Source organism: Stomoxys calcitrans, chromosome 5, assembly GCF_963082655.1.
Source record: "Stomoxys calcitrans chromosome 5, idStoCalc2.1, whole genome shotgun sequence".
Lineage (NCBI taxonomy): Eukaryota > Metazoa > Arthropoda > Insecta > Diptera > Muscidae > Stomoxys > Stomoxys calcitrans.
Window position 1 is genome coordinate 157,227,406 of NC_081556.1, and position 10,165 is coordinate 157,237,570.

At 37.4% G+C, this 10,165-nt stretch overlaps 1 protein-coding gene across 9 annotated transcripts in view; it reads left to right on the forward strand.

Annotated features, from left to right (window-relative positions):
• LOC106087600 (uncharacterized) overlaps positions 1–8,822 on the forward strand; it is a 91,382-nt gene extending 82,560 nt beyond the window's left edge. For 6 of the 9 annotated variants that reach the window (XM_013252698.2, XM_013252697.2, XM_013252702.2 and 3 more), the window contains 7 exons: positions 124–315; positions 4,050–4,206; positions 4,272–4,438; positions 4,518–4,674; positions 4,745–4,911; positions 7,282–7,464; positions 7,532–8,822. In XM_013252698.2, coding sequence (XP_013108152.1) covers positions 124–315; positions 4,050–4,206; positions 4,272–4,438; positions 4,518–4,674; positions 4,745–4,911; positions 7,282–7,464; positions 7,532–7,719 — 1,211 coding nt within the window. In that variant the 3' untranslated portion in view covers positions 7,720–8,822. The remainder of the gene's footprint in view (positions 1–123; positions 316–4,049; positions 4,207–4,271; positions 4,439–4,517; positions 4,675–4,744; positions 4,912–7,281; positions 7,465–7,531) is intronic. The other 3 variants (XM_013252701.2, XM_013252704.2, XM_013252706.2) reach the window with 1 other exon arrangement.
• The last annotated feature ends 1,343 nt before the right edge of the window (positions 8,823–10,165 follow it).

The following is a 10,165-nucleotide window of genomic DNA, read 5'->3' on the forward strand; positions in this document are numbered from 1 at the left end:
ACAAACACTTACCTTGCCAATGCACACCCTCTCAAACACTCAAATGTATTCACTTACACTTATGTTTTTGACATCCACTGCCCTTCATCATGAATGCCATGCCACACCACCCACCCAATTTAGTACCACCCGAACGTAGTGATGGAAAATCGCCTGCTTATTGCCGCAGTTTTTGTTCTCCTTTAAGCCAACGCGAAACCAATGACACCACCACAATCACCGCCAGTCGTACCAATTCCTCTACCAACACCCACAAACCTAAACAATTTCTCACAAACTATATGTCGCGCAAAAGAAAACGTATCCAAAATCAAGGTATTCCAAATCCGAAATCAATCATAACTCGTTATGCAAAACGTCTTTGTAAAAAGTTCTCCTAAATGTAAATGTCTACTCTTCACTGTCACTTCTTCTCGCCACTCCCCCATATAACTTGCTCCTGCAAAAAGTGTACAAAATTGATCCTACAGTTGATCTAACATTGATTGTCGTTCGTATTAATCCTCCCTAATGTACATATAATAGTGTCCAAACTAAATAATGTAAAAAACACCGGTTGTTATCACAATTGCCTGTGTGAGTGTAAAAGAACAATGCTTTCCATTAGATGTGTGTCGACTCAAAAAAATGAAAACAGTTTTTATTCATTCTTTTTTGGATTCATTAGATTTTCCTGTATTTTTTGGAACAAACGAAATATATTTGGTACAAACGAAAAACATTTGTGATAAATACAGTTATAGTTTGAAGGGGTTCCAATGTTAACAAAACAACCAGACTGAAGCAACCTACCAGCGAACCGCTTACCTTAGGTTTTGTGAGAAACTTTCTTATAGGCCATAATAGTGTTATTAAATTGTGGCTTAAGAAGTCGGGAAATCGATCTATATGGAGACTATTTTTGATGATTGGTCAATTTAAACCATGCTCAGCATGGGTAGGCAACTGGAGAGATAGGTTTGTATGGAAAATATATTCAATACTGAAGCCTGTTTTACCAAGATTCTGATAGGTTATGATGAAAAACTCCGCACTCAAAGACCCTAAGGCCATTGGGTTTGTCCAAGGTTGTTAAGAATAAACGTGGACACTGAAGACAAAATGAAGAATAGTTTATGAAGAACAAACGAAAAAGATTTTTCTCGCAGCACATATGTTAGGTCTATACAAAAGTACGGTATATGCAAATTGCAAAATTTTTTCATGAACATTCCACTAAGGAACAGGGTTAAACTTCCCACATACCAATAAGTGCAGTCCGATTCAAGTTTAAGCTCAATGATAAGAGGCCTCCTTTTTATAGCCGAGTCCGAACGGCGTGCCGCAGTGTGACACCTCTTTGCAGAGAATTTTTACATGGCATAGTACCTCACAAATGTTGCCAGCATTGGGAGGGGAAAACCACCGCTGAAATTTTTTTCTGATGGTCTAGCCAGGATTCAAAACCAGGTGTTCGGCATCATAGGCGGACATGCAAACCTCTGCGCTACAATGGCATCCGTACGATACGATATATAAACAAGTAAAAGCGTGCTAAGTTCGGCCGGCCCGAATCTTATATACCCTCCGCCATGGATCGCATTTGTCGAGTTCTTTTCCCGGCATCTCTTCTTAGGCAAAAAAGGATATAAGATAAGATATGCTTTGCTATTAGAGCGATATCAAGATATGGGCCGGTTTGGACCACAATTAAATTATATGTTGGAGACCTGTGTAAAATGTCAGCCAATTCGAATAAGAATTGCGCCCTTTGGATGGTCAAGAAGTAAAACAGAGAGATCGACTTGTACGGGAGCTGTATCAGGCCATAGACCGATTCAGATCATAATAAACACGTATATTGATGGTCATGAGAGGATCCATCGTACAAAATTTCAGGCAAATCGGATAATAACTGCGACCTCTAGAGGCTCAAGAAGTCAAGACCGGTTTATATAACAGCTATATCAGGTTATGGACCGATTTGAACCATACTTGGCACAGTTATTGAATATCATAACAAAATACGTCGTGCAAAATTTCATTCCAATCGAATAAGAATGGCGCACTCTAGAGGCTCAAGAAGTCAAGATCGATTTATATGGCAGCTATATCAGGTTATTAACCGATTTGAACCATTGTTAACACAATTGTTTAAGGTCTTAATAAAACACCTTATTCAAACTTTCAGCTAAATCGAATAACAACTGTGCCCTCTAGTGGCTCAAGAAGTCTAGACCCAAGATCGGTTTATATGGCAGCTATATCAAAACGTGGACCGATATAGCCCATTTACAATACCAACCGACCTACACTAATAAGAAGTATTTGTGCAAAGTTTCAAGCGGCTAGCTTTACTCCTTCGAAAGTTAGCGTGCTTTCGACAGACAGACGGACGGACGGACGGACGGGCAGACGGACGGATGTGCAGACGGACGGACATGGCTAGTTCGACTTATAATGTCATGATGATCCAGAATATATATACTTTATGGGGTCTTAGACGAGTATTTCGAGGAGTTACACACAGAATGACGAAATTAGTATACCCCCATCCTATGGTGGAGGGTATAATAAGGTAAATACCTCGACTACCTGGGAACAAGTGTGATAAACACCAAATCAAGTATTGAATTTACATAAATGAAACCAAAGCGGCCCTAAGCTTCCTGCCAGTCTTCTCAGATCTCCACCTGAAACACGCTTAAACTATCGCGGAGTTCGCACGATTTCTTTCTTTCATTCCGTTCCTTAATCGGAAGATCGGTCTATGCGGCAGCTATAACTAAATAAATTTCGATCTAATCCATATTTGGGTCGAAAGTCGTGAAATTTCAGCAAAATCAGATAATAAATGCAGTTTTAATGGGTTTAGATCCTTAATCGGCAGATCGGCGTATATGGCAACTATATCTTAATATAGGCCTAAAATAACCCATTGTTTCAAATTACAGTGAAATCGGGTAATAAAAAAAGCATCTATGGGCTTCAGACCCTTAATCGGCAGAACAATCTATATGGCAGCTGTATCTAAATGCAATCCAATCTCTCGGCTGAGAGAGTCTAAATACAATTCACTGTTTAAAATATCAGCGATATCGGCTAATTAATGCAGCTTTTAGGTATCCACGAATGAAACGTGCTAACGATAGGTATAACCAAGATTCGGAGTTTCTAGCTTCAGACTGTTCGGTAGAGATAGCGGCATGATGCACCTTCCTTGATAGGAGAATGCAGAATTTGCCAATGAACCTACTTCATCAAATCCAAACAATCAGATTGACGAGAGTCATATCCTCAATTTTACATATTGGTTGAGTCAAAATCTATTTCGATACGCTCTTCCAATCTAGAGCTGTTCCAAAATACAATATTGTATTGCTAGCTCTATATATTCAAATAATCAGGTCTCTAATTACGGATAAATGTTCTCGAAGTATTTCAATCATAAAATGATCTAGTCATAAGCATTTCGGGAACGTCTGTTGGAACTCGTTACTAAACTTATCATGCCAAGTCGAATATAACCCGTCTTTACTGAGGGCTAGGGATCATTGAAGAATCCGGCCCATTTACAATTCCAGCCCACAAACTTTTCGAACGTATAAATGGAAGAAAATAGCTCAGGTCAAATGGATGGATGATCAAAAATTTAAAATGAATAGGGTCTACAAAAAAAATTTGGAGCTGCTATAAAAAGAAATGAAGAACTTGGTATGTCTTCTTAATCCTACTGTGAAGCTAAGAATATCAAGCGTCCTTTCGAAAAAGTAAACAATGTCAAACTTCTTTCGAAACGCATCACTCACACATCCAATTAGAAAAAGCAATAAAATCAGATCAATTATATCAAAGAAAAATCTCTTATAACTAAACTTAGTTTGGAAACGAATACCTTAATTTTTGGCGTTTTCTAAATATGTATTCACATCTACTAATTTTCCAACATCAACAAATAAAACTACCAATCTGTAGCATGCTAATCTAATTCAATGGAATAAATATTTCTAATAGTAATAATGATCTTACTTGAAAAACAATCTACCCCTACTCCTGAAATGGATTTGCAGACAAAATCAATTGCAACATTTGTGATCAGATCTTGGAAGGTTTGGAATTGATCGATGACGAGTGTGATGTCTTTGGCATACACATGGTTAAAATCCAAGATCCACAACTGGCCAAACGTTATTCTATCAAAACATTCCCCGCCTTAGTGTACTTCAGGTAAATGTCAACAATCATTCACAATAACAACAACAGTTATCTCTATTTTGAATTGTTTTTCCAAGAAATGGAAATCCTTTGCTTTTCGAGGGTGATCTACAAAATGAACAATCTGTCCTGGAGTGGTTGATCGATGATGATAATCGCGAATTGGCCGATGAGATTGAAGAGGTCAATGAGCGCATGTTGGAACGTCTTATGGCTGAGTCCACCCTATTGGTGGTATTCTTTTGTAAGTTTTCATATTTAGTAGCAGATTAACTATGTGTTCACTATAATTTATGGACAACTGTTTGAAATTTCCCAAAAAGATGACGAGGACTGTGCGGAATGCGAAGAGATTTTGGAAGAATTAGAAGAGATTGACGGCGAAGCTGATATGTTTGGCATTGATTTTGTCAAGATTGCCAGTGCTGAAGCTGCCAAAACTTATGAAGTTGTTAACATACCATCATTAGTATACTTTAGGTAGTTCTATACAATGTCAATTAAAGTAAATAGTTTTAACTGTTACTACTTTTTATTTCTTTTTTATTAGAAAACAAGTTCCTGTATTGTATGACGGTGATTTACATCAACACGACAAAATTATCACTTGGCTGACATCTCAGGATGTCTTTGAGATCAAGAACGAAATTGAAGAGGTCAATCGCAAAATGTTGGATAAATTATTGGAAGAAAACGAATTCATCACTGTATTCTTCTGTAAGTATATAAAGGGAAAAGCAATAGCAAAGTAAATAAGTAAAACAAGAAAAAAACGTGCTAAGTTCGGCCGGGCCGAATCTTATATACCCTCCACCATGGATCGTATTTGTCGAGTTCGTTCCCAGCATCTCTTCTTAGGCAAAAAAAGGGATATAGGAAAAGATTTGCTTTGCTTTTAGAGCGATATCAAGATATGGTCCTGTTCCACAATTAAATTATATGTTGGAGACCTGTGTAAAATGTCAGCCAATTCGAATAAGAATTGCGCCCTTTGGGGGTTCGATAAGTAAAATAGAGAGATCGATTTATATGGGAAATGTATCAGGCTATAGACCGATTCAGGCCATAATAAACACGTATGTTGATGGTCATGAGAGTATCCGTCGTAAAAAATGTCAGGCAAATATGATAATAATTGCGACCTCTAGAAGCTCAAGAAGTCAAGACCCAAGATCGGTTTATATGGCAGCTATATCAAATTATGGACCGATTTCAACCATACTTGGCACAGTTGTTGGCTATAAACACAAAACACGTCGTGCAAAATTTCATTCCAATTGCGCCCTCAAGTGGCTCAAGAAGTCAAGATTCAAGATCGGTTTATATTGTAGCTATATCAGGTTATTGACCGATTTGAACCTAATTTAGCACAGTTATTGGAAGTCATAGGGAAACACGTCGTGCAAAAATTCATTCCAATCGGATAAGAATTGAGCCCCCTAGAGGCTCAAGAAGTCAAGATCCAAGATCGATTTATATGACAGCTATATCAAGTTATGGACCGATTTTAACCATACTTGGCACAATTATTGGATATCTTAACAAAACACGTCGTGCAAAATTTCATTCCAATCGGATAAAAATTGCGCCCTTTAGAGGCTTAAAAAGTCAAGACCCAAGATCGGTTCATATGACAGCTATATCAAAACATGGACAGATATGGCCCATTTACAATCCTAACCGACCTACACTAATAAGAAGTATTTGTGCAAAATTTCAAGCGGCTAGCTTTACTCCTTCGAAAGTTAGCGGGCTTTCGACAGACGTCCGTCTGTCTGTCCGACTTAAAATGACATGACGATCAAGAATATATATACTTTATGGGGTCTCAGACGTATATTTCGAGGTGTTGCAAACAGAATAACGAAATTAGTATACCCCATCCTATGGTGGAGAGTATAAAAAACGATTGGGCTAAAACACCTATATGAATAACTAGCTGAGTCCTGATAATGTTATATTGGAGAGGAATACTCTAAATTTGAAAATTTCTGCCTAATTTCAGTTGAAAATGTATTCCAATTTTCCAAAGTGAAAGCCAATTTTGTGCTTTACTCCCAAAGACCTTTCATTTAAGACCCACATCTCCATGGCCGAGAAATATGTCCATATAAATCCGTTTGGGGGTCTTGCCCGGCAGCACTTCGTTGAGTCTTGTTTAGAAAAAGCAGGCCCCTTATCGACGATGCAACTCCTCCTATCACACAGAACATCATAATTTTGAGGCAATGGCGGCCAACATTTATTTGTGTACTCACATGAATTAAATTACACAGTGTCCTATTAAGTCGTTATGATTGATCGACTGTTTAGGAGTGAGGTAGTCCGAGAGAGTGAAGATATCAGATTCGCAGTCCATAACCATATACCTTTCATTTGAACCTCATATTGTTATGATTGGTGTATGCAGCGTTTGGTGAGAGCGTCTATAGGAACCCTCAAATTAAATGACAAATTTGAACGACTCTCTAATACTTTTCATTTGATACCCATATTGTTCCTATCCATCCATTTTGATTTTGGGTCGTGTTTTTGGGGTAACGGGGGAGGGTCCGACCCCTTCTAATATCAACAAATTATATATTCCTCCTTCTTGACCATATTCGTAATCTACTCCCGAATACCTTTCATTCGAGTCCCATATTGTGATTATCGTCCAATAAACCTATTATAGGGAGATTTGAGGCCGGGTCCCCAGTTTCTTGGACCCAATTTTTAATATGAATTTCGTACTCTACTCCTAAATACCTTTCATTTGAGTCCCATATTGTCCCGTTCACTTTTATTTTTTAGTTGTACATTTAGGGTAAGGGGGAGGGTCCGTCCCCTTCCGATATTAAAAAGTTATATAGCCTATGTTTCCTTCCAGATCAACCTACACAGTTTCTGAACATTCAAGGTAATCGGTTCAGCCGTTTTTGAGTCTATACGGAACAAACAAACAAACCGACAAACATAAATTATATAAAATTTTTGCAATTTTTTATCAAACTAAATAAATTGGTATTCTTGCATTTCTTGGAAAATCATTCTGCCATTTGTTCTTAGGTCAAATCAAAAGTTAACACAATTTCTTCTTTGTTTTAGATGAACACAATCAACAAGAATCCATAGCCGCTTTGGAGAAATTAGAAAACATTGATAGTGAAACCGATAACTTGGACATAACATTTGTAAAAATGGCCGATTCTCGTTATGCCAAGAAATGGGGTGTAACCAAACTGCCCGCCATGGTTTACTTCAGAAGAAGATTCCCCAGCATATACAGAGGTAAAAGTCCAATTGCCCCATCAGCTTATACATAATTAAAATTTTTATTTTTTCTCTCTTGACAAAGGTGACCTCTTGTCTGAGGACGAAGTGCTGGAATGGCTTCGTAAAAATCGTTTCCGTCAACCCGAATTGAACATCTTCATGTATGCCCTGATAGCCTTGGCAGTGGCCTTTGTACTCTATACCGCCTTTTTGCTGCAATGCTTTAAGCCAGCGCCAGCACCGCCACCACAACATCCCAAACAATCGTGATATGTTTCAAACACCAAAGACTCTCGATCGATCGAGGAGATGCGATGCGTTGCGAAGAGATCAATCAGACTTTTTGCAATCTTCTTTGGTTTTGGATTTGATTTTTGCCACAACTCCAAGAGTAACTTTTTTTAGCCAAATTATTTATCTTTGTAAACAAGACAATGGATTTTATGTGTAAATCTGTTTTTTGTGAGACCACTACTACTACTACTACTGCTATTACAATGATGACATTACACTATAATTATATTATGTATTATATCGCTATCTCTCTCTCTATGTCTGTCTCTACATATACATGCATATAGCTCTCTTAAACTTATGTATGACGATTTCATTTAATTTCATTGTTTTTTTATATAATTTTTACAAATTTGTTTTCATTTTGCGAACTTAATCTCATTTAGAATTTGCCAACATAAAAAAAATACCAAAAGACCAACGTAGAAAGGGGACTACTGCTTCAGAACTTCAGGAGAAAAATTCTAACGACATGTCTACGAACGAATTTGCCTGTTATACCGTTTCAGTATCCTTTGATCGCTACACCGACCCTTATTTTTTATACGAATTCTAAGAATTTTTACCCCCAAAGAAAACTTTGCCTAGAGCCTAGAGTTCGGAAGTCCTGAAGAATAGTCCTTTTGGGGGCTGTGCTTACCATTTGAATAATTGATGTGTTCCATTCATTCGCTCATTCGCCCATTCTTTCAGTCATTCATTCATCGATTCATGCAAATCACGCATATATTCACTTAAATGTTTTCGAAGTCAAACTAGGCGAAAAGTTAATCTAGTAACACCACCACCACCAACAACAACACCACCACACCAACAATCAAATGAAAATACAAACAAACATACTGAAATACATACATTCAATTGAAGAAAAGCCAATGGAATTCTCTGTATTCCCTATACTCGATATCCGGAAATCCGAAAAAACCAACAAAACAAAACAAAAAACAAACATCAAAAAAATTGTAAAAGTAAAAGAACGATTTAGAAAATTTCAATATAAAATAAATATGGTAAATAACAATAACAACCAAAAACAACAACAACAACAAACAATACACATTTATCCGATACCATTACAATGACTATGTGTTTGAGATTTTAGGGAGTCCAATAATGCTGGTTGATGATCCTTCTCCTATTGTCCTTTGAACATACGACTTTTTTTATACATTGCAAATACACACATACACACACACAAGCATACGATTGTAGACATTTATAAGAGTTTTCCGTTTCCGCTTGTCACTGTAAACTCATCTATTGAATTAAAAATTAAGGTAAGTTATAGCTTCTAAGAAAGAAGTCTTTCCTCCATTCCTTAATGGGATGTTCGTGGGCAAATTTGTATTGGCAAGGTAAGTTACAGGAAGTCTTTATGGGTTTGCACATGATATATGCCATAGATTTGTGTTTGCATAAAAACTGGCAAGTTTTTATCTTTAAAATTGAAAAATATTTAAAAACGTTCCCATAAAGTCGGCATAACTATAAATCACGAAGTTGTTTTTATTATACCCTCCACCATAGAATGGAGGTAACTCCATTGTAACTCCTCGAAATATTAGTCTAAGACCCCATAAAGTATATATATTCTTGATCGTCATGACATTTAAAGTCGAACTAGCCATGTCCGTCGAAAGCACACTAACTTTCGAAAGAATAAAGCTAGCCGCTTAAAATTTTGTACAAATACTTTATATTAGTGTAGGTAGGTTGGGATTGTAAATTGGCCCAATCGGTCCATATTTTGATATAGCTGCCATATAAACCGATCTTGGGTCTTGACTTCTTGAGCCTCTAGAGGGTGCAATTCTCGTTCGATTTGACTGAAATTTTGTACGTGGTGTTTTGTTATGACTTCCAATTACTGTGCTAAGTATGGCGAAAATCGGTACTTAACCTAATATAGCTGTCATATAAACCGATCTTGGGTCTTGACTTCTGGAGCCTCTAGAGGGCGCAACTCTCGTTCGATTTGACTGAAATTTTGCACGTGTTGTTTTTTTTATTACTTCCAACAACTGCGCAAGGTATGGTTTAAATCGGTCTATGTTTTGATATAGCTGCCATATAAACTGATCTTGTGTCTTGACTTCTTGAGCTTCTAGAGGGCGCAATTCTCATCCGTTGTACAACGGCTTCTCTCAAGACCTTCAACATACGTGACTATTATGGTCTGAATCGATCAATAGCTTGATACAGCTCCCATATAAACCCATCTCCCGATTTTGCTTCTTGAGCCCCTACAAGGCGCAATTCTTATCCAAATGAACTGAAATATTACACAATGACTTCTACAATGTTCAGCATTCATTTATAGTCCGAATCGGACGATAATTTAAATTAAAGAGATACCGCGCATAGAACTCGACAAATGCGATCCATGGTGGAGGGTATATAAGATTCGGTCCGGCCGAACTTA